Source organism: Paroedura picta, chromosome 13 (genome assembly GCF_049243985.1).
Source record: "Paroedura picta isolate Pp20150507F chromosome 13, Ppicta_v3.0, whole genome shotgun sequence".
Taxonomy (NCBI): Eukaryota; Metazoa; Chordata; class Lepidosauria; order Squamata; family Gekkonidae; genus Paroedura; species Paroedura picta.
In genome coordinates, this window is record NC_135381.1 from 12,039,704 (window position 1) to 12,063,920 (window position 24,217).

Genomic DNA, 24,217 nt, shown 5'->3' on the forward strand with positions numbered 1-24,217 from the left:
GGGCAGTCCTTCTAAGTTTCTGTGAATGATGGAAGCGTTGCAATGTACAAAAACAGAAGGTAACTCTGGTGGGTCATTGCCCAAAAATAAATCCCGATGTGGTAGTAGTGGAATAGTTTTTGTCCGCGTCAAGTAAATCATTGCAAAGTAGCAAGCAACTTTTTTTGAGTTCCCCACATCTCTTTACCAGACTGGACGTTCAGCATAAAGCACAAAGGGACAAAAGGGGGAAAACCCCAAGTCTGCGGGATACAGGAAGTATTGCAAACCTAATTAAATTAGATGATGCTGGCCATAAAACAAGTTTCAAGTTACACCAAAGGACACTGGGAAACAAAAGCTACTCTCTTTTTTGAAAACCTCCTGCAGAAGTAATTCAGAATTATCATCAGTACTAATTGGAATGTAAACGTCTGTTGTAAAACAGAAGCAAAGAATAACACAATAGTCCTCTCGTGAGCCAAATAGGAAATTAGTTTTATGTGATATAGTAGACAAAGATTTAATAGAAGCTGAATTATGTAGCAGCATCCAGTGGTTGGAGGGCATAAAACCTCCATAAAGTGGTAGAACATCTTCTCCCTTTTATGTTTAGGACCTCTCTCCTCAAGCCGAGATGAAATTTGAGAAATTTTTGGAATGCAACAAGTGTTCAGACATCAAAAATCCGAACTGGGATGGTGAAATCCGTCTCCAAGTTTGGATCTCTGGATCCAGATTTTATGACAATGCTCCGGTTTCGATTGACTGAATGTAAAATTCTCCCCGTTCCATTGCAAGCCAGCTGTCAAATGCCGCTTGGTGCCTGCTTGTCTGCTGTCAGACGTTGGCCGAAGTTGCGGAAACCTTTGGCTGTCAAATGCTGAGGCTGAAGGTCAACTCGTTTTCCAATACGGGTGCATTTGAAAATTTGCCGTCAAGGTTCCCAGAGAAGAATTGAGAAGCACTCAGTTCTTGGAAACCAGCATGGACGTGACCACAGACTGCCTACTTGGTTTGAAAGACGACATGGAATGAGATTGGGAAAGTTTGCAGAGGTCACCACCTTGGCCAGCTCATTCTGCTCTTACGGGTGTTTTTTTAGTTTGCACACATCCTGTTTGATTCCTCATAGCTATCTCGGTGCTGTAGATGACTCTGAATCCAGATAGCATGAAAAGTAGCTTCCTTGCTAAATAATTGTCCTGACTTAGGTGCATAGATCAGAGAGAGCAGAAAAGCAGTGCCCATCCCTTGCTTTGCATTCCCATTTAAAGGGATGTGGCACTGAATTCCACATGCTATTTATGCTTTGGATAACAATTTCCTCTTTCTCCTGCAAGTGAAGAAGTCCAGATTTCACGGAGGAAGTTTTCTTGGTCACAAAAGGGCCATGAAATGTTTTTCAAAGACTGTCATCCTCTTCAGATAACATACCAAGGGTGAAAATAATGCATTTATAAGAGGAATGCAAGTAGGTGGCCTTGAGATCATGGGAAGAAAAGCCTGTGAGAAGGCCATGGATAAACTGCAGGTACATAGAATGATAGAGTTGGAAGGAACCTCCAGTGTCATCTAACACGCAGAAAATTCACAACTACCTGCTCATGCACATGACCCCAATTCCATGCTCTGGTGATGCGTCCCCCCTCCCAAACCAGAATTCCTGGTCAGTCTGGCCTGGAAGAAATTCCCTCCCGATCCCAAAGTGGCGATCGGCATATCCCTGGGCACACAAGAAAGGGCCACGGGAACCAAGCACTGACACAGTCCCTTCTGCCCACCCACTCACAATCTGCCTAAATTCACAGAATATGCCAGCAGTTGTCAGGTGCGGGAGCAGTGTTTTCATTCTTGAGAAGCGCTAGATTCAAAAGAGACACACAAGATTTTTCAGATCTATGGAAAGGAGCTTTTGAGTCTGAGAAACTTACCCCCCCTCCCCCCCAAAAAAGTCCCGTTGGTCCCTACAATGCTGTTGAACTCACATTTAGCTCTGCTAACGGAGAGGGCTGTTTCCTTCCTGCTGAACTTGGCTTTATGGAAACTACAGACCAAGGAGAAGGGGGAAGAACTCTGTGGATGGCCTCTCCCTCTCCTCAGGACCTGGAAAGGCTGCAGACAGCTGTTAGGGAATTAACTGGCAGGGGCATCTCTCACGTGGCGGGGATCTGCAGCCTCCGAGCCTCGGAGGGAAGTGGAAGGCGGGGTCAGGGGGGGCAGAAGGCGATTGGTTGGCTGCTGGACAGACAGGCAAGCCTGTTGGAGGAGGAGGGACTCAGGGGCGGGACAGGCTCCCTGTGTGGATATTAAGCACTGAGTGGCATTTAAGCCGCGAGACATGCTCTTCCTCCAAGCCCTTACCAGAAATATATTATGTCGAACAAATGTAGTCTTTCTCAGCATTTTTACCCCTGAGAAACCGCTGAAGCATTCTTCAGGCTTCAAGAATCCCCAGAATTGGCACCATCATGCAGAATATGGTTGGGAAACAGAGCTGGGGACACACCCACCTGGGCCCCCACCTCTTCCCACCCACTCCTGGCCCTTCATTGGGCATTTTGGGAGGAGGGCAGGCTGGGTTGACATGACCATATATAGTCCTATCACCCGATAAATGTTTAACAAGTTTTAAAAAATATGTTAAAAAGTCATTAGCTCCCACCTATTCAGATAAACTTTCCAGGGCTGTCACAAAACCCTGGCTGAGAAAGCCTGATGTAGTTGATCGGGGGGGAGGGGGGTGTAGTAATGCTGTCCTACATGAATCTAGGGTCTAATCCAGGGGTAGTCAAACTGCGGCCCTCCAGATGTCCATGGACTACAATTCCCAGGAGCCCCTGCCAGCATTCGCTGGCAGGGGCTCCTGGGAATTGTAGTCCATGGACATCTGGAGGGCCGCAGTTTGACTACCCCTGGTCTGATCCTTCCAAGCTATTCTGTTTCTCAGATCTGTGGCAACGGTGAAAACGGTTCATGTGGTATTTGGTTCATGTGGTATTTCAAGGGATGCATTGATGGTTCCCGTGGTACTTCAAGGGATACGGAGGTCGGTGTGGTCACATGCATGAGATCTGGCTGTGTGTAAACAGTGTCAGTTCTGTGAAAAGAGAGAGACAGAAGCTGTTGGTGCCAAGGGGAAGGTTAAATGATAACCGTCACAACTGGACGCGGGGTCTTGATGGAGCCCTCAAGCAGCTAATGGGGTAGAAATCGTGCTAGCAAAAGATCTTGTTGCATTCTTGTTTACTCCCTCTCCCACCTCCTTGAAGATTACCCGTAACGTGTAACATTCCTGCTGGGTTTAGGCTCCGGTGGTCCAAGGCTGTGTTGTCTCCCTTGTTCTAGTTTGTTTGTATTTTCTCTCCTTTTTTTTCGTTTTGTTCCTGTTTCCCCGTTTCAAAGAAAGGAGAGATGGAGGCTGGGGGGAGGAGGAGGAGGAGGGGCGGCAGCAGCCGTGGGGGGAAGCTCCAAGGAGGGGAGACGTGCAGATTCATTTTGAGGCTTCATAATGCTCCACTTACACACGGCGCAGCCCAAGGAAATTCACCAGATGGATGCCTGGTCATGCTGCCGGTGCAGCAGGTTAACTCCCTGGATTTGGCTTCTATCATTTCACGAGAGCGTTTACGGCACTTTACCGTGTTTATTCCCAGTCGCTCTCTGGCCCATCGGCTTCCTCCGGCCCGCGCGCCCGCGTGTCGATTGTCAGATAAAATAGCACACCTAGTCAGCCGGAGCCCGCATTAAATATTCATTGTCTCCAATTTGTGCGTAGGTGTTGATAAATGGACCCAAAGCCCGGGGAAAGCAGCTGACTCTTGGCAGCAGGAAAAGACGCTTCTTTGTTATGGGGCTGCCGTGCGGTTGGGGGTAAGGACGCCCCTTGGGAGGGGTTGGCTGGGGTCCTCCATTCCACCCTCTCGCACTCTTGCACGCACCCCCTCGTCAAATCCCCAAGCAAGATGCACGTTCCTTGTAGCTGTCCTTTGCATATTTGCTCACGGCTTCCTCCATTGGCGGCGTGTTTAGGGGGAGGGCAGCCTTGTTTGGGGTCTGACTTATCCAAACTGCAAGGGCTTGCAAAACATTATAAAAAGGCCAGGCATTGTAAACCAAAAGGAATTCTTCGTTCTCTTCCCAATACCCAGCCACCGTACTGCTTCTTAAAAAGGATTTGGGGCAACTCTGGGGGAAGGGAGTTCCGTGATAGGCGCTGGGTTCTTTTCGGCTAAGTTCCTACGTTTTTTCCCCCTTGGCTGCATTAGACTGGGATAATCTTCTGCCCATGAATCTGTGTTCATGATCGGCAACATACACTGGAACGACCACGCTGCCTTTGATAATCGGTTCTAATGGTTTGGAAAAGGACGTGTCACTGTCAGTGGTCCTGCTTGTCACAATCTCTCTGCAAGTGGAAAGCTAGCGTGTCATAAAGAAGACCGGCCTGGAATTCTTCATCCTGATCCCTTTTTGCATACACACACACACACACAGAGGCATTCTAAAGGTATGGCAGGCAGAGGCTGCATTGAAAGAGGTGCTCAAACCTTTCCTTTCCCCACTCCAAATATATTTATTACAATATTTAGAAATGCAAGGTGTCACCAATAGCTTCCGCTATACGTGCATGGCGAATGACCAACAAAATGCAAGCAATCTAGGTGTGTGGCAGTCTTGTGTGTGTGTATTCATTTGCATGCATTCATTGTCCTCCTGAATGGAGTAATCTGGGGCTTCGATCTGGGCAGGATCTCTCCTGCACGCGCCATGAGGGGAAGGGACGTGAACCAGCCTGCAAGCACCTGAAGAGCTCTGACGAAAGGACAGATTCTCCGTGGGATGCTAAAAGAAATTGTCTATGGAGTCTGTCAGCGGCTTAGTTGGCAATGGGCCCTGAGCTTGCCGCTGAGGTCGCTCTCATCAGGGAGCTGCCTCCAATTTGGGGAGCATTCGTGCCTCCAACACATCTTGACTCACCTGTACACCACATATTTAGGTGTGTGCCTAGAAAAGGACAGAGGTTGAGCCCAAAGCCCCTCACATGCCCACCATTCTCTTTAAGGCTTTGGGAAGTTACTGCTGCTGAGCCCTGCCTCCCTCTTTCCCCATCAGCATAGGCCTTCCATGAGACACCTGCCCTACCAGGGCGCATACCGTCCGTATTGTCCCCCACTCTCCCAGTGGAATTAGCCAGAACCTTAAAATTTTGAGGAATCTCTCTCATTTTTCCACCGACACCCATAGAGTGGGGTGTTTTGGACACGCAGCTTTTGTAGATCTGGAAGAAGATAAAGGATCAGCCATTTTTTTAACACAGCCCCCTCTCTTCTTCCCGCAGTACCTTTGGAGAGCTGAAAACCGTCCGCCTCCCGAAGAAAATGGTTGGGACAGGAAGCCATCGTGGCTTTGGGTTTGTGGACTTCCTCACAAAGCAGGATGCTAAGGTAAAAGCAATTCCTTCAGTCCCAGAGTGCAGGGGATTGACACGGGAGACAGAAAGCAGCAGGGTGTTTCTATGTGTTTTCTTTTCCCCTGAGATGTTGCAGAAACGACCAGAGGACTCTTTGACATGGCTTGGCATCTTTATGTATGGGTTTGAGAACATCTATATGCTGCCTCCCCAGAGATTTGCTTGAGGCAGCTCACAAGGTCTAAAAACAAAATACAGTCGTACTCAGTTCTAACTAGGGCTTCATGTACATATTATTTTAAAAAGGAAAGGAGAAATTTGGGGGCTTTGCACAGGGCTTTTTACATTACAACTGTTTGGAGCCCACAGTGTCTACCTGGAGGGCTTGCAGGAAAGATGGAAAGGCCTTTGGGACAGGGAGAACCTAAGATTCCCAAAGAAGAATGGGGAGAGATGGGAGAAAGAGGGAGTAAAGAAGGTAAAGTGGGACTCTGCTGGTTCAGGAAATCCCAACCCCCTTCCCCTTGGTTCAGGAAAAGCACAAAACCAGGCCCCTGTTTTCATCCCATTCTGCCGACATTTTGTCATCCTTAAGAGTAAGCAGGAATTTTGTCCTTACCAATCCCCATTCTAAACCAAGGCGTTTTGAGGGCTGCAACGCTGTTTAAGATTACACTGCAAAAGACAGAAGCCAGGACTGGAGTAGGTTTCACCTACATGGGAACATTAACTGGTTTTATCAGTGTGTGTGTGTCCATGCACATGCACAGCCCCCAAAGTGTCTGCAATACACCTCTTTACTTTCTCCAAAAAGAGACTAGCTGGTAGTCGTACTATGGAGGAAGAGTAAAGAAGGGCGTTAGATTGCTTTCACAAAGCTTGGGAACTGGGAAAGTCCATGGAGAGGCATTCTTGAGGCTGATCAGCTCCGGTGTGGAATCCTGGGAAATGTAACGAAAGAAGCTTCCCCCAAGAAAATATTTCTTGCGGCATGCTTTGTGCTGTTTAGGATTTTGTCACAGTCCCCCTGATCTGCCAAAGACAGTGTTCCACAGCTGCAGATTCTTTTATATACTTGCAGATTCTTTGGTTTTCTTTTTTTCCCCGCTTTGCACATATAGGGTGTGTTTGTGTGTTGCATATATTACCAGCGGTGATGTCGACAGAACCTTCGCTAGTTTGGTGTAGTGGCTAGGAGTGTGGACTTCTTATCTGGCAAGCCGGGTTTGATTCCCCGCTCCCCCACATGGAGCCAGCTGGGTGAACTTGGGCTCTCCACGGCACTGAGAAAGCTGTTCTGACCAAGCAGTGATATCAGGGCTCTCTCAGCCTCACCCACCTCACAGGGTGTCTGTTGTGGGGAGAGGAAAGGGAAGGCGAATGTAAGCCGCTTTGAGCCTCCTTCGGGTAGAGAAAAGCGGCATATAAGAAGCAACTCTTCTTCTTCTAGTGTGTGCAATACATGTATTAGTTAGGATCATATCCCTTTCTCCACCTTGATTTCCTATTCCTTTGAGATCCCTCCAGCACTGCATGGTCCTTTGGGTACCAAACAGAGACCCAACTTCAAGCCCCACCCCCCACCCTGTGTAGCTCCGTGGGTGATCCTGAGCCTGTTTTTTTTTCCTCTCTCTCTCCGCGTGACCTAACACACGGAGTTGTCAAAAGGATAAAATGGAGGTGGGGAAAAATAAAATAAATACGCTGAACCGAACTCCGTAGAGGAAGGGCTATTTAAAAATCCACTAATAAATATACAGACGTCTGTTGCGTTTATTATCCATTAGGGGGTGCTGCTCCTCTTGTTTCTTTTCCCCCCTGCAAATCCGGGAACATTGTTTTTCCTTTCCCGTTTGATTCCCCCTCCCGTTATTTACTATCACAGCTCCTTGAGTTGTCTTTTTTCCACGAGGTTTCTACTTTGTCCCCAAGATCTCTCTCCAGCATAATTACAGGCACAGAGGGAAGTTCTAAGCATGCGCACCCAACTCTTGAAGACACTGTGGCCTCAGTGTGCAATTGTGCACATGTATACCATACATGAAAGAGCCTCTTGTGGTGCAGAGTGGTAAGGCAGCAGACATGCTGTCTGCAGCTGTACCCATGAGTCTGGGAGTTCAATCCCAGTAGCCGGCTCAAGGTTGACTCAGCCTTCCATCCTTTCGAGGTCGGTAAAATGAGTACCCAGCTTGCTGGGGGGCAAACGGTAATGACTGGGGAAGGCACTGGCAAACCACCCCATATTGAGTCTGCCAAGAAAATGCTAGAGGGCATTACCCCAAGGGTCAGACATGACCCAGTGCTTGTACAGGGGATGCCTTTACCTCTACCTTGATACCATACATGAAGCAGGTTTAGCTTCAATTCCCCCCCCTCCCAAAAGCTGCCTGTATTTCCACTAGCACTAAGTCATTGGTTTGAACCCCAAAGCAGTTGCTGGAACCGTATGGCATTAAAAACTCAGCTGGTCTCGAAACGAGAAATCACCCATCCGGGCAGGAATGAAGTGCGGCCCTCTTACGAGAGCCCAGCTGGCGCTACTGAGAATATCCTCAACCGGGAGCTGTGATGGGTCTTTGTTTTTAGGAAGGATGGGAAATCTATCAACAGCCTAATGTTGTCGGCCTTTTGTATCCCGCTAATGGTTTTGCCTGTGGGCTCTCTGGGCCGAGTGTTTAATAGGGCAACGGGGAGCGAAGAGGCAGAGCGGCCCTGTCCCCCAAATTAAGAGCATTTAGATCTGCTGAGCTGTAGGTCCCCGGGGAGGTGATCTCGGTGGCCTGCTTTTTTGATCTATGGCATCCACCACTCTGGAACCCAGACGGCTCTCTGACACTCCTCCCCCCCTTGCTTTCCCCCCTGCGAGCCCACAAGACTGCACACCGCCAGAAAGACTCCTTAAGGGGTGTGGAATTGTCAAGTCCCCGATATATCGCTATTGTTGGCTTGCTGCACATGTGAGGCTTGTCTGCACCGGGAGTACTAAAGGCAGCTTCATACATTCCCTTGTTTATTGTCTGGGCAAGTTATCAAAGGGAGAATAGAAGTTCAAGCCAGGGTCTTGCACAGGATGCAGCGTAGCAAAGGACCAAGCCCTATGAAGATAGGTTGAGGGACTTGGGAATGTTCAGCCTGGAGAAAAGGAGGTTGAGAGGGGACATGATAGCCCTCTTTAAGTATTTGAAAGGTTGTCACTTGGAGAAGGGCAGGATGCTGTTTCTGTTGGCTGCAGTGGAGAGGACACGCAGTAATGGGTTTAAACTACAAGTACAACGATATAGGCTAGATATCAGGGAAAAAATTCTCGCAGTCAGAGTAGTTCAGCAGTGGAATAGGCTGCCTAAGGAGGTGGTGAGCTCCCCCTCACTGGCAGTCTTCAAGCAAAGGTTGGATACACACCTTTCTTGGATGCTTTAGGATGCTTTGGGCCGATCCTGCGTTGAGCAGGGGGTTGGACTAGATGGCCTGTATGGCCCCTTCCAACTCTATGATTCTGTGATTCTGTGATTCTATCCCATATGCACAGATGAAGGAAAGAAATTTTAGGGAGAAAGAAATTCCATGAGCCAGAGACTTGAAACGACTCTTGGGGAAGGTTAAAGCAGAAAGCACCAAAGCAGGAACACAGATGAACACCAGGAAGGCCAAAATAACGACGACTGGAGAATTAGGCAGTTTTAAAGTTGACGGTGAAGACAGGGAAATCGCACAAGGCTTTCTTTCCTTTGGCTCCATCATCAACCCAAAGGGAGGCTGCTGCCAAGAAATCAGAAGCAGATTGAGATGGGGAAGTGCAGCCAGAAAAGATCTTTAAGTGTAACGCTGTATCACTGGTGACCACGATCGAATTAGTTCATGCCACAGTATTCTCCATTAAAGTGTACGGACCTGAAATGTGTATGATTAAGAGGGCCAATAGGAGAAGAAGAAGATTCTTTTGAAATGCAGTGCCGGAGGAGAATTGTATAGATAGTATAGACCAGGGGTAGTCAAACTGTGGCCCTCCAGATGTCCATGGACTACAATTCCCAGGAGCCCCTGCCAGCTAATGCTGGCAGGGGCTCCTGGGAATTGTAGTCCATGGACATCTGGAGGGCCGCAGTTTGACTACCCCTGGTATAGACTGTCAAACAGACAAATAAGTAGGTTCTAGACCAGAACAAGTCCAGACTCTCACAAGAAGGTCAACTGACTCAGCCGAGGCTATTGTACTTCGATCGGGAGAAGACAGGAGTCATGGGAAAAGACCATAATGCCCCAAAAAGCGGAAGGCAACAGGAAAAGAGAGAGGGCCAACAGGAGATGGAGTGAGATTCGATCAAGGAGGCCCTCCATTTTCAAGAGCTGAGAAAGGCTGTCAACAGTAGGACAATTTTGGAGGACGTTAATTCATAGGATCGCTATCAGTCGGAACGAGACTTGAGGCCACTTAGCACTTAGAGAGAGCGGTATAGGGGTTAGTTAGGTAGAATCTCAGGGCAGGACCGTGGAAACTGGTCAAATCCCCATTCAAATCCCTATGACAGTCCCTAAACGCACTTGGTTTTTGCCCTCCCTCTCAACCTCATGTACCTCAAAGGGCTGTCCTGATGGTAAAATGGAAGGGGGAAGAAGCGTGTCTACCATCACAGCTCCCCCCCCTTCCCCCAGGCAGTGGCTGGTCCTTGAAAATATGCTATTGCTGATAATGCGGCTATTTAGCCATTTCACTCAATCAGGCAGCGGATAGCTACAGATAGATCTAGCCTCCGCAAATGTGTGTAATCCTTTTTAAAGGCATTTCAGCCACTGGCCATCATACTCTCTTCCCTAAGAAAATTTCCTAAAGTTAATTCCACACTGGGAGCATGTAATATGCTCCAGGCACCCCGCCTCTCTCAGGGAGCAGGCTGCTGCATGCGCTGACTCACCGGCAGCCACGCTAGATGTCACAAACCTCATAAGTCCCAGTATAGCGTCCCCACTCATTCTGCCTTATCATGAGTGGGGGCCTCTGTGTCATGGGTTTCTCCAGCTCTACGTTGATATAGAATCATAGAACCATGGAGTTGGAAGGGGCCATATAGGCCATCTAGTCCAACCTCCTGCTCAATCCAGGATCAGTCTAAAGGATCCAGGATAAGCATCTGTCCAGCCGCTGATTGAAGTCTGCTAGTGAGGGAGAGCTCACCCCCTCCTTAGGCACCTGATAACACTGCTGAACTATTCAGAAGAAGAAGAGTTGGTTCTTATATGCCGCTTTTCTCTGCCCGAAGGAGTCTCAAAGCAGCTTACAATCACCTTCCCTTGCCTCTCCCCACAACAGGCACCCTGTGAGGGAGGTGAGGCTGAGAGAGCCCTGATATTACTGCTCAGTCAGAACAGCCTTATCCGTGTTGTGGCAAGGCTGAGAGAGCCTTGATGTTACTGAAGAAGAAGAAGAGTTGGTTCTTATATGCCGCTTTTCTGTACCCGAAGGAGTCTCAAAGCGGCTTACAGTCTCCTTCCCTTTCCTCTCCCCACAACAGACACCCTGTGGGGTGGGTGAGGCTGAGAGAGCCCTGATATCACTGCTCAGTCAGAACAGCCTTATCCGTGTTGTGGCAAGCCCAAGGTCACCCAGCTGGCTGCATGTGGGGGAGCGGGGAATCAAACCCAGCTCACCAGTTAGACACTCCTAACTACAACACCAAGCTGGCTCTCAGACTATGAAAACTTTTCTTGATATCTAGGTGATATCGTTCTACTCATAGTTTAAGTACGTTGGGTCCTGTCTTCTGCTGCCAACAGGAAGCTTTCCCAGCCTTCCTCTGTGTGACAACCTTTCACATACTTGAAGAGAGCCATCTTGTCCCCTCTCGACCTTCTCTTCTCCAGACTGAGCATTCCTTAGTCCCTCAGCCTTTCCTCGCAGGGCTCGATCCCCAGGCCCCGGGTCATCCTCGTCGCTCTCCTCTGCACCCTCCATTTTGCCCACGTCCTTTTTGAAGCGATTACAGGCAGCAGGGAAACTCCCACAATGAGTTGTGCTAAGGGTTAGCACCTGTGTATGTGCGTGTTGTGTGATCCATGCATGTAACACAAGGAGCCAGAGACTCCTCGCCCGCAAGGTAAAGCATAGGCCGGTGCTCAGACAATGGTACTGTAGCCTGTCCCCGAGGCTACAAAAGTATGAGTGACAGTCAGTCATTTCGACTCTGACACAACACTCCTCCTGGGTGAGACCTCAGGAATCTGGTGCACCCAGCTGTTCTGGCGCATGCACTTACAAACGGGCGCATGGCAATTCATTCTCCTATGCATTCTCTCTCTGTCTCTCTCTCTCTTTCTGTCTCTCTCTCTCTCTCCACCCTTTCCCCTCCCCCATTCGATGCTGGGAAGTGCGAAATTAAAAAGTACAAATTAGCAAATGAGAACCTGCAATTAGAGCCGCAGTTGCTTGCCAGGGCTGGAACTGCTATTTCTGCCAACATAAACAGCCATCACAGCTCCCTACAGCTGACTCCTCCTTTCCCCTCTTCTCTCCCTCCCCCCCCTCCCCCCAAGCAGTGTTTATTTAAGTCAACACGTTGCTCTGCTAATTGGGTAACATTTAATGTGAAAACAGGCCCTTTTGTGGGGGGGGGGGGGAGAAAGAAGCAGCAAGTGGAAGCAAAATAGAACCAGCCTGCACTGCACAAGTGTGAGGAGTCCTAAACCTTGAGGAGAAGCAAATGGAACCCAACTGGCGAATATTTCTTCCAGGTCTTTGAGGGACACGGTGGAGAAAGAAGAATGTGCCAATAATAGTGAAGAATGCAAATTTTGGGGGGGTGGCAGGTGTCTTTGGGATTTGCATAAGAAGGGAGTGGAAGACAGCTCACTTGGGAGGGGAAAGATTGAATAGCAATGCATTCGTTTCAGAGTGGGTTGTGGTGGGGAAGTTAGGCAATCCTATACATGTGTATTCAGAGATGTTCCCCACGGTTTCTGTGGAGGCTTCCTCCCAGGTAAGGATGTGCAGGTTTGCAGTCTTCGTTGTGGTTGAGAAATGGGTAGACTGTTTCATTGGGGAGACGAAGAACCAAGAATGTTCTGCCTTATGCCTGTGGACCCCTTTGGAATTGAGGAGGAGGACAGTAGACACAGTCATCAGCTGGCCTGAGACAAACTGACCCCACTGCCTTGCTGGTTAACAATGGGGGAGGTGGGAGGAACTTTTCCTGGGCAGGACAGCGAGGAACAGGCCACATCTGTCTTCCGCAGACACATGGGTCGATGCTCGGAGAAGCTCTTATGAACACCAGGTAGGCCATCACTGCTGTATAGAGGCCCTCCATAGGGCTCCAGCCAGTGATGGATACTGCCCCTCCAGGCCGAGGTTGCCCAGGAGAACCATGGTCTGGGACTGAAGTGCTCATAGAGTCACAGAAGGGGTTGCTTGGCCTGTGTGTATAAGACAGGAAATGGATTGGGGAAAGGCCAAAGCATTCAAACAAGCCAGACATGTTGATTGTACACGGCATGTTTTTTTCCCATCTCCGCAGAGAGCTTTCACTGCCCTGTGCCACAGCACCCACTTGTATGGAAGGAGGCTGGTTTTGGAATGGGCTGACTCAGAGGAAACAGTGGAGACCCTGAGACGGAAAACAGCCGAGCATTTTCATGGTAACGTAGCTTCCACCAGAGACTCTGTGTAGCACCCTTATTTTGAGATGTACTCTTCCCTCCCTCCCTTTTTCTTCTCTTTTGCCCCATGTGTAGTCTTAAGATTGCCTGAAATAACCTTTGGCTTCTATGGGGAAGTCAGCGATGCAAATCTCGTCTCAGTCACAAAGTTCCAAAGTAGCCTTGGAGCAGGCAAAATACTTCTCAGACTCACTGACCTAACTTTTCAGGGTTGTTCCACAGAGAAATCATCTCTGTGGAAGGTTTGGAATATTCAGAAGCTTGATAAATGCTGTTATGGAACAATTCCGCTAAAATAACCCATCTCCTGCTTAATACTGTTTTAAATGTTCCAAAAACAGGTTTGCTGCATTTTTAGACATGCCATCTTAAGTTCTGCTGAACCTCCCTGAGTAGTTGTAGTTTTACACAGCAAAGATGAACAGGCAGTTTGTATAGCTCTTTCCAGGAGTGAATCCCGTATGCTACGAAGAATTGGTTCTCTCGGCAAAACTGGAGGAATGGAAAACTGTACCCAAACAAAGGCTTTGGGGTGGATTTTTTCCCCATGGGAAACAGATTTCAAGCCAGAGCTGAGGGCAAAACTTCAGCAGGGTCAGAAGGCCAGACTACTGGTATATACCAGGCCTAGTCTATCCGCTAGCTGGTTGTGGGAGTAAGCTTAGCCCCTACTCCTTGTCGCTCTGCAACAAAACCCACTTTCCTGTGAATTTCCTGGTTCAGGGTGTCTCTGGTGGTTAAAGGCGGTAATATACTCATTTTGGACATGATGCTTCCAAACCCCGGTACCAAAAGGATCACTGGAAGATGTTGTTATGTAAACAGCAAGATTGTATTTAGGCATCATGATAAACCCTGGTTTGATCCAACCCAGATTTGTTAAAATATCAGAATGCAAGATGGTCTGACAAACTAGAATTTGTTGCTCAGCATTCAACTTGAAACTGGATTGTAAACTACAATTTGTATTAATCAAAGTTTCTTTTTATATGAATCCACATATCGCAGTTTATTGAATGATGCTGCCCATCACATCTGCCTGAATGTAAGTCTAGTCTTTCATTCTGGCTGGGTAGGAAAATAAGAAAAAGAAGAGTTGGTTTATATACCCCGCTTTTCACTACTCAAAGGAGTCTCAAAGCAACTTAAAATCACCTTCCCTTCCTGTCCCCACTACAGACACCCTGTGAGGTAGATGTGGCTGAGAGAGCTCTCAGAGAAACAGCTCTGTGAGAACAGTTCTAACAGGACTGCAGCTAGCTCCAGGTCACACAGCTGGCTGCATGTGCAGCTCACCACTCTTAAACCCTACACCAAGTTGGCATAGACCTTGCCATATTTACACATATGATCCCTTGGGATGACGGGCTGTTTTAATGGTGCCATCAATGTATGAAGCACAGGGAAAAAGTTATTCCCATTGAAGCTGCTTGGCTCCAATTAAATTAGACTAACTTAGACTAGGTCCCACTGTTAGCTGTGTAAGGAGAATGATAGAATTCTACCATAAGGAGCTAACATTCTAATCACCAACTTACATTCTAATCGCTAACTAGGGATGACGTGCAATTAAGCATAGGTAGGCTTAGTTTCAGTTTGGACCGGGGGTTGAAGGCTGACCTAAAAGGCATTGCAGGAAAAAATGGTAATTTTTAAAAAGACAGATGACACTGCGATTAGGTAAGAGGTAGATTTAGGCTTAGGGGGAAAGCTCCTTAATATTTCCCTTGTAGCTTGACCAACCTGTGAGAAATCGTGATTGGGTCACCGCAAAGGAAATGGGAGGCAAGAACAAGATACCCACTGTAGGGGGTGACCGACCAGTTCAAGATCTCAGGCACCTTGAACTCTCTCTCTGAGCCCAGAACAAGAATGTGTTTACTGTATATACTTGAGTACGAGTTTTTCAGCACATTTTTTTACACTGGAAAAGCCCTCCTCGGCTTATATGCAGGTATATACGGTATTTAGTGAGAGAGGAAGAGCTCCTCTGAGGAGCAGTAGATGGAGCATAAGACGTTCTCTTTGGATCAGGGACCCAGCGTTGACATATCCGAAGGCGGAAACTGCTGTTTCGTACAGCTATCGACGAGCATTGACAAGCGCAAATGTACTGGTTGGCAAATATTAGTGTAAGGTTCACCCCAAGCCTCCTTCAGGGAGTAAAAGACAGATCGATGTGCTTCCTTTGGCTCATCTCTCCCTCCCATGAGGAAATTTAAAGGGGAGAGGAAGTCTCATCTAAATGTCACGCTAATCATGTGTCTCAGGTTTCACATGGGGAGCATGTTTGCTAACGTCTGTTGCATACATTTGGTGTGTTAGATCAAGGTTTCTCAACCAGGGTTTTGTGAAAACCTGAGGTTTCTTGACAGCCCTGGAAGGGTTTCCTGAATGGGTGGGAGTTAATTAATGTTGTATATATTTGTTTTAAAAAATTAAAACATTTATCAGGCGATATGACCATACTTGATCATATTGACCCACCCTTCCCTCCCAAAATGGCCAATGATGAGCCTGGGGTGGGTGGAGAAGGGAGGGGCCTCAAGTGGGTGTGTCCACAGCAATGCTTCCCAACTGTATTCTGCCTGATGGCGCCACTTCTGGGGTTCCTCGAAGCCTGAAGAACATTTCAGGGGTTTCTCAGTGGTAAAAAGGTGCAGCAAGGCTGTGTTTGATCTACTGCTTTCCAACTCAGGGTCCTGCCTGCCAAATCCCATGTTAATTTGGCGAGGTTAAGTTTTCCCTGTGGTGTTTGGCACACTGGCGCTGTGTTTGTGCTGAACGCAGCTTTGAGTGACTTCATCTGCCTACCCAAACAATTGGTGCAAGTGCCAGGGTGCCTGTAGACTATCTTAGCGTTCATTTTTTTTTTCCACGGCCATGCTTGATAGCCCTTGTGAGAAGAAATCTCTCAGATCACCGAGTCTGTGTGGCCTGCCAGACGCTGTCTCGAGATTCCTGATTCCCACCCACCCCCTACACCGTGTAATGATATTTGCACAAGGAATGCACATCAAAAACAATTGCTTTCATTTATGCTGCAATTCATCTCGAGTCATGCATATGTATGTTGTTTATGTGCAGCGAGTTGCTCCAAATGTGCCTAGGAATGTGCATTTAAAGGGCAGTGAAACACTCATTCACGGAGAGCAATACTTGCAAGCTAGCGACGTTCGGATTCAAATGCAAACGGCGCATACAACAGCTGACCATGGTCACTGCTCCTACAAGCGATACAGATCTCTCTCTGGCCTGTGCGCCATTATGCTTTGGCCTGCGCGCCATTATATTATCTTACGTTTTGAAGCCAAACTGAATAAAAAATCAGAATATGGGGAACATTTGACATTATGATCGTGGCACAGCCCTCTTGCATAAAAGCAAATTTTAAAAAGGAGCGAACACACCAAGGTATGTGCTAGATTATAAAGAATGGCTTGATTCAGTGAGGAAGAAGAAACAGAAAACAAACTGTAACCACCCTGGTATGGAAAGCAGGACTTTTCACCTACAATGTTAGAGGGTACTATCCTGATTAAGAGCCAAGACTAGCTTTTCTCAACCTTTTTGCCTTTGAGAAACCCCTGAAAAATTATTCAGGCTTCAGGAAACCCCAGAAGTGGCACAATGGTACAGAATATTGTTTGGAAGCATAGCTGTGAACACGCTTCCCCAGGGTCCCTCTCCTTCCCACCCCCTCCAGGCCCATCATCCGCCATTTTGGACTCACATGGCCATATACGGTCAGATCACCCCATAAATGCTCTACACATTTTTAAAATACACATCTCACTTCCTGGGGCTGGAAGCAAGGAGGCAGTTCTTGCCTTGACAGTAATGGCCAAGGGTCAGCTGTAGAGCATGTACTTTACATGCCGAAGGTCCCCAGGTTCATTTCCGGATCTCAGGCTGAGGAAGATCTTGGTGAGCTACTGTCGGTCAGAGTAGACCCTGCTGTTCTTAGACTGCCCAATAACCTGATTCTTTCTGTACCAAGCAAGTTCGTCTCTTCAGTTCTCCGTCGTCATTTGCTTATCACCCCACAGTGTTGGAGAGAAGCTACATGCAGAAGTTGTATCCAGGCACAAACTGTCTACAGAGTAAAGGAACAGGGGTTTAGTTGGGTGGAGGAGGTGTGAATCTCACGGTTGGGATGCTCCCCACTCTCAGCTTTTCCTTCTGGGGCTAACACAATTGCCCCCTGACCACCACCCCTTGCCTTTGAATTGAGCCACAACTCCTTTGGCAGTAGATTGTTCGCTGTGAACATTCTACGTCTCTCTCTCTTTAATGTACGTGTGCCTGAAGCATATCAGTGAATCCAGTGCTGGTATATGCGAGAGCCACAGGCTGACTGCTCCATCTCTGCCATTTCCTTCTGCTCCAGTTGGAGAACAAAGTGTCCTGCCGCCATTTCTCTGAGACAGAGGGGAAATCGTGCCTCCCATATCAGGTACTCAGTTAGGAGGTGTTTTGCCAACAAAGCAAGAAACCAAGGAGAGAGAACACTTGGCAGGATTCTTTCCCTTATGCTGCCACCACCTCCTCCTTCTCCTCTTCCTCCTCCTGTTACTGCTGGGAACATAGACATCTCACAGCTGAGAGCCCAGGGTGGAATCTGTCCATCTCTGGCAGTTGAATGCAGGAGGAAGAGGAAGAGTTGGTTTTTATACCCCCCCTTTTCTCTACCAGGAGGAGTCTCAAAGCAGCTCACGGTCGCCTTCCCTTCCTCTCCCTGTGAGGTAGGCAGGGCTGAGAGGGCCCTGATATTCCTGCACTGTCAGAACAGCACTCTTAGGGCCTTGACTAGTCCAAGGTCACCCAAGCTGGCTGCACGTGGAGGAGCAGGGAATCAAACCCGGCTCGCCAGGTTAGAAGCTGCCTTTCTTAACCACTACCCCAAGCCAGACCTCTTGCAGCCGAGCTGACCCTCTTGCACCCTGTGCAGTCGAGTTTTGTCTTAAGTGTGGCGAACACCCAAAATAGGAAGCTTAGGTGTCCCTTTTGTTTCCCAGGCTCTTTAGTCCGCCATTTCTAAAAACCTCGTTCCCCAACAAGGCCTGCTTGATCGGGACTACAGCCCATTGAGTCCTGCATCCCATTTCCCACTTGGGCCAAGAAGCCAACATACAAGAAGACCAGGGCAGCATGTGCGGTCTTCTTCCCACCATTTTGAATCCTGCACCAACACCACGAGGCAGATTATGCTGAGAGAGATTGGCCGACCCAAGGCTGCCTAGATCATTCATCCAGGAACAACCTTGGGGCAGCCACTGGGATCAGCCTCACCTGTTTTTACAGGGTTGCTCTCAGGTGTGTAAAACTCAAGATTCCACCCCCAACGGTTTGGAGGAAAAGCGAGTTTGAAAGGCAATAGACCAGTGGTCCCCACCCCCGGTCCGGGGACCAGTACTGGTCCGTAGATCATTCAGTACCGGGCCGCGGTTCCTCCTCGTCCTCCTCCATGGCTGCTGCCTCGGGGTCTGCCCTGCCACACTACCCCCCCCACCGGGCCTTAGTAAATTTGTGAAGCGTTGACCGGTCCCCGGTGATAAGAAGGTTGGGGACCACTGCAATAGACAACAGAAAGATCTATCATCTTCGTTCTTGTTGGGTTTTGTGCGTTTGACAAAGAACTGTTTGTATCTGTTCTTCCTATTCTCACTCCGCTTCCCCCCTTCTTCTTCCCACCCAAAGTTTGGAGTACATTTGATTTTTTATTTTTTTTGGTCAAACCAATAAAAGCGGGCATTCTTCCAGGGATGCCGTCGAGAGGGAAAGAGGGCAGGCAGAAAAGCCAAGTGGAAGAGAGTAAGTCACTGGCTGTGTGCTATTTATCCAGAGGGCATTTGAAACAGCAGGCCCACAGCAGTGAGTGGCTTTCAGTCCCGTTTCCCGGCTGCGGTGCCTGGGAATTCATTGGAAAGAGCATAATGATGCCGGAGGTATCTGCTCTAAAAATCTTTGTTTGCTGTTCTCTCGGGCCGGAGGAAATGGGTTTGTATGTGGCTGCATGCTCGGCTTTGCTTGTATCCCCCCCCCCTCCCTGTTCCTTTGTTGCCAGCCGGCCGCTGCGTGCGGAGAGTCCGTGCACTTATCCGCTCACCTTGGAACGTTGCGCTCGGCTGCGGTCTCCGCTGCTAGCAACCTGCCGCCATCCCCCAAGGCCAGGACTTGGCCGGGGCTTAGAAGCTCGCCTCAGTCTGCCAACTGTCCTTCTGGGGCAGGTGCCAGCGGTGTACCGGGGCTTAGGACCTGTGCCTCTCCCTCGAGGACGATACAGACCGAAGCCGAGTTCTCGAACTAGGCTGCTGTGGAATGATAAGTGTGCTTTTCATTTCTGGGGATGGGAATGGATCTGGAAAGGGAGGAGAAGGCACACGGGTTACATTTCAGCAGCCCTAATTTGGGGGATGTAGAGATTTGCCATTTCAGGTTTCCCATAAGACGGGCGTGGAAGACCTTTCCAACACACACTCGTTCCCGCTGATCCATATGGCAAATGTGAGACAGAAGGAGAAGAACAGCAAGGTCTATGCCAGGGGTAGTCAAACTGCGGCCCTCCAGATGTCCATGGACTACAATTCCCAGAAGCCCCTGCCAGCGAATGCTGGCAGGGGCTTCTGGGAATTGTAGTCCATGGACATCTGGAGGGCCGCAATTTGACTACCCCTGGTCTATGCAGTTGAGTTTTGTTTTAGGGGTGGACTACACCCAAATAGAGAGGAGGAGGAGGATGGTGGCTGTTCGGTCGAGTCTGACTCTTGGCGATCCTACGGCTCAACTCCCACCATGATTTTTGATCTTGCGCCGATACTTTTATTTGTATAATGCTCTGGCTGGTGTCCATTTTGATTGTATTTATTTGATGGTTTATTATATTTCTTATATTTCGCCCTCACTTGGAGTCCTGTGTTCAGTTTTGGGCACCCCAGTTGAAGAGGGATGTAGACAAACTGGAGCGTGTCCAGAGGAGGGCAACAAAGATGGTGAGGGGTTTGGAGACCAAGACATATGGAGAAAGGTTGGGGGAGCTTGGTCTGTTTAGCCTGGAGAGGAGACGACTGAGAGGGGATTCGATAACCATCTTCAAGTATTTAAAAGGGTGCCATATGGAGGATGAAGCAGAGTTGTTCTCTCGTGTCCCAGAGGGATGGACCAGAACCAATGGGATGAAATTGATTCAAAAGAAATTCCTTCTAACCATCCGGAAGTAGTTCCTGACAGTTAGAGCAGTTTCTCAGTGGAACACGTTTCCTTGGGAGGTGGTGGCTTCTCCATCTTTGGAGATTTTTAAACAGAGGCTGGATAGCCATCAGACGGAGAGGTTAAAGGTGGTGGCAGGTGACAGTGGATGAACGATAGGGTTGTGAGTGTCCTGCATAGTGCAGGGGGTTGGACTAGATGACCCATGAGGTCCCTTCCAACTCTATTATTCTATGATTCTAAGCCCTTCCTAGGGAAAGCTTGCATCTTGTACAGATGGCTCCCCTAGGAAAAACTTGGCTGCCTTATCCATGGCCTTTTTGCAATACTTGAGGGGGGAGATGTCATATGGACTCTCACCAGGAAAAGTGAACTTGTTTCCATTGTCCAGAAGGTCACAGGTTCATGGCACCACTCTGCTCCAGGTGACTGCGGCCCATACTCCACTTGCCCATGTGCAGTCTGCCAGATGGCATCACTGTGCTAAGTCATTGCCTGCTAAAACTTCCTCCTGGAACCTGGATTGGCACTCTAATTCACCTTCCACTCTACGGATAGTGCTTGCCAGATTTGGACGATGTTTGTTTGGAGGGCAATACTCTGCCACCATGACCTTTACTGAAGTTCAGAAAATTTGGGGAGGGATGAATACCTGCAATGCATAGGAGCACGAAGCATTTTATTAAACTTTTTAAAAAGCATTTTTATTCTTAATTCTTTCGAATGAACACGAGAGCAATAAACATTGGTTCCCTTTGTACTTTTGAGCACACTGTGTTAGGGAAAATATTTTTAAAAGGCTGTAGGAACACAGAGGCACAAAAATGGGGAAGGGGAGTAAGGATTTGATGTTCTTGTTATAGTAATTATCACTATTATTTTTACATTTCATTTTATAGGCTGCCCCTCCCTGCAAGCAGGCTTGGGGCAGCTTACAGTCAATTCTGTAGTAACATTAATAAAACCTTTTTTAAAAAATTGCCGCTTAAAATTATCTCTCGCTATTCCCTTCCTGTAGATCCACTGCCATTCTGTACCAAGGTGTTCCAAGGCTATGGTAGGGGGTCTTTCCATGCAGGGAGTAACCAAAATACCTGGAAAAGTTGGAACAGGGAGGCCCATAGATGTTCTCATTGTATCCTGTCCTCACCCACTGGCCTGGTGGAAGAGCCCCGTTCTACAGGCCCTTCTGCACTTCACTAGCTTGATATTTCTCGCTGCCCCAGCCATGTGGAAACAAGAAGCCCACCCACCCATTGTGAATTCCTCCTGTCCTAAAAAGGTATCACACCAGACAGGGTAAATGGTGCAGTCAATCATTATAAAAATAACTAGCAATGCGAAGTCACACTCCACTAAAAGCACTGAGGTCTATTTATGGTCTGAAGTTCATTTGCCAACCTCCAGGTGGGGGCAGGAGTTGTCCTAGAATTACAACTGAGATCCAGACTACAGAGATCAGTTCCCCCGGAGGAAATGTCAACTTTAGAAGGCAGAATCCATGGCATTACCACCATGCTAAACTCCCTTCTCAAACTCTGCCCTCTCTGGGCTTTGGTGCCCAAACACCAGGAATTTCTCGGCCTGGAGTTGGTAACCCTATCTCAGAGTCTGACCAGTTGTCTGTTCAGAGGCAAGGAAATAATCCCCCCTCCCCCCCCCCCCAAGTCTTAGCGTTCAGATCATTGATCTTCAGACGAACTTGGAGGTGTCTTCTGCTCCTAGGTGTCTCACTCCTTTGAATGACCTGGATCAACTTGCTCTTCCTTCATCCCCCATTGCTCAGAGGTTCTGCCCATGAAGACGGCCAGAGGTTCAATCGTACACGTTGCCAATAAAAACAAGGATCCTAGGATAGCCAGTGCTGAGCCAGAGAGACCAGTGGTTTCTTTTTGGAGAAAGCAGCTTTGTATACTCCTTGCAGTACCGCGGTCGGTCCTAGATGGGAACAGACATGGACAATGGAGCTTTCCCGCCTCCCCAGCCCCAAGCCAGGACTTGAACCCAGGCTCTTCCTCGCCTGGTGTTCTCAAAACTTGAGCCAGACTTGCTTTACGTTGCTACCAAGCTGAGCAGTTGCATCCTCCTCTCCGGGCTTCCTCCGTGCTTGCGAGCTACGTGCCGGGTTGCCACTTGCGAGGCATTTAGCGCGAACCTGCCGTTGCATTGCGGTCCTCGGTTCGCGAGGCGCTCGCTCTTCTTCCCCCCCCCCAGCCCCCCTTTTCCCCTTCTTGGAGGGTTGTTTTGGAAATATTTCCGAGTGAGTCAGTAATATCCTGCACACACCTCCTCCTCTCCCGGGAGCTGCAATTCGTGCAGAGGAGGTGCTTGCTCCCAATCCAGCTAAATTACTATTGACTTGTGTTCTGTGCGCTCCACAAACATTTCACTCAGCCGTCGCCAGCAGGGCCCGCGATCTCCTGCCAGGGGTAACTTGGGAGGCCAGCTGCGCAGGGCTGCGTTTCCTGCTCTTCCCCATCGATCAAAGAATTAAACTGACAGAAGGGAAATTTCAACCCAGGCAGAGGCTTGGATTGAGGAAGTGAGCGCGGGTCTCGGACAGAGGGGGGGCGTGCAAATGGACGGCTTGCAAGGTTGGAGGGAGCCGTGGCGGGGTACCTGTTTGGATGCGCTGGTGCAGAAGATGCGAGCGGAATTGGTCAGAAGTATTGTACTCCCTCCTTGCCTGCTACCCATGCAAGCCACAACAACAAAAAAAGTGAAACTAGTGCAATTAAGTCTTTTATTACCGATCTGAGAAAAATTCTAACCAGTCTTGCCCGAGTGTAAGGAAAAATGTGATAGAGCCACTGGAATATGGCAGGTGCTATACAAAATGTGATAGAGACACTAGAATGTGGCATTAGCTACGCAAAATGTGATGAAGCCACTTGAATATGGCATGTTCTACACCAGGGGAAAACGCTGGAGGGCGTCACCCCAAGGGTCAGACATGACTCGGTGCTTGCACAGGGGATACCTTTACCTTTTACACCAGGGGTAGTCAAACTGCGGCCCTCCAGATGTCCATGGACCACAATTCCCAGTAGCCCCTGCCAGCATGGGAATTGTGGTCCATGGACATCTGGAGGGCCGCAGTTTGACTACCCCTGTTCTACACAAAATGTGATGGAGCCGCTGGAATACGACCCATTGGGCTGCAAGCGTGTGACAGGATGTCACATGACATCACAGGTATGAGAGGAAGAGGAGGAGAAATCCTCTCTACTATTGAATGACGTGCTTTGTTGTCCCGCCTTGGCCAAGAAGGAGTTTGGTTGAGAGGTCACGTTCAACCAGGCACCTGCCTGTTCTGCAGCTTAGCTCCTTAGCAGTACCATCTTCCTCAGCCCAGTCAAAGGCTGCAGCTCTGTTTAGAATTTTAGCGTAGAGCTTCCAAACTTTAAAAGAAATCCCCATCGTAATGTACAAATGCCCAGAGTCCCCTATGTGGCCATTTATGACCACCAAGCATCTTGGTCCCGTCTGTGTGTTGTCAGGTCAACTAACTTTACCAAAGAGTTTCTTTTTTGTCTTCTCACCCCCCCCCCCTTTCTCTCTCTGTTTTTGCTGGTTGTACATTATTGGATTCTTTAGATCTTCACTTCTGGAGTCTTATAATTATGTGTGTGGGTCAGCTTTTTCTTTCTTTCCTGGTCCCTTACCACCACCCCTCCTTTATTGCCTGCTTGTTTCTATGCCTCTCGACTTTGAGAAGGAAAGAGCACATTTAAAACGCGCAGCAAAACGTTACGTTATTAAGAAAAAGTTGATAAAAGCAGTGTGGATTCCTTTTTCTTTAAGGTCGACTGGGTTATGTACAAAGGTGCCCTTGCTCTGGTTGATCTCAAAACAGGAGTAGTGGGAGCTGAGATTTGCCTTGTGATGGACTGCTTAGACCAGGGGTAGTCAAACTGCGGCCCTCCAGATGTCCATGGACCACAATTCCCAGAAGCCCCTGCCAGCGAA

The 24,217-nt window shown here is 48.6% G+C and overlaps 1 protein-coding gene across 2 annotated transcripts in view; it reads left to right on the forward strand.

Moving 5' to 3' along the window:
* RBM19 (RNA binding motif protein 19) overlaps window positions 1-24,217 on the forward strand; it is a 102,214-nt gene that overhangs the window by 57,327 nt on the left and 20,670 nt on the right. For both annotated transcript variants that reach the window (XM_077308329.1, XM_077308330.1), the window contains 2 exons: window positions 5,321-5,426; window positions 12,898-13,018. In XM_077308329.1, the coding sequence (XP_077164444.1) occupies window positions 5,321-5,426; window positions 12,898-13,018 (227 nt within the window). The remainder of the gene's footprint in view (window positions 1-5,320; window positions 5,427-12,897; window positions 13,019-24,217) is intronic.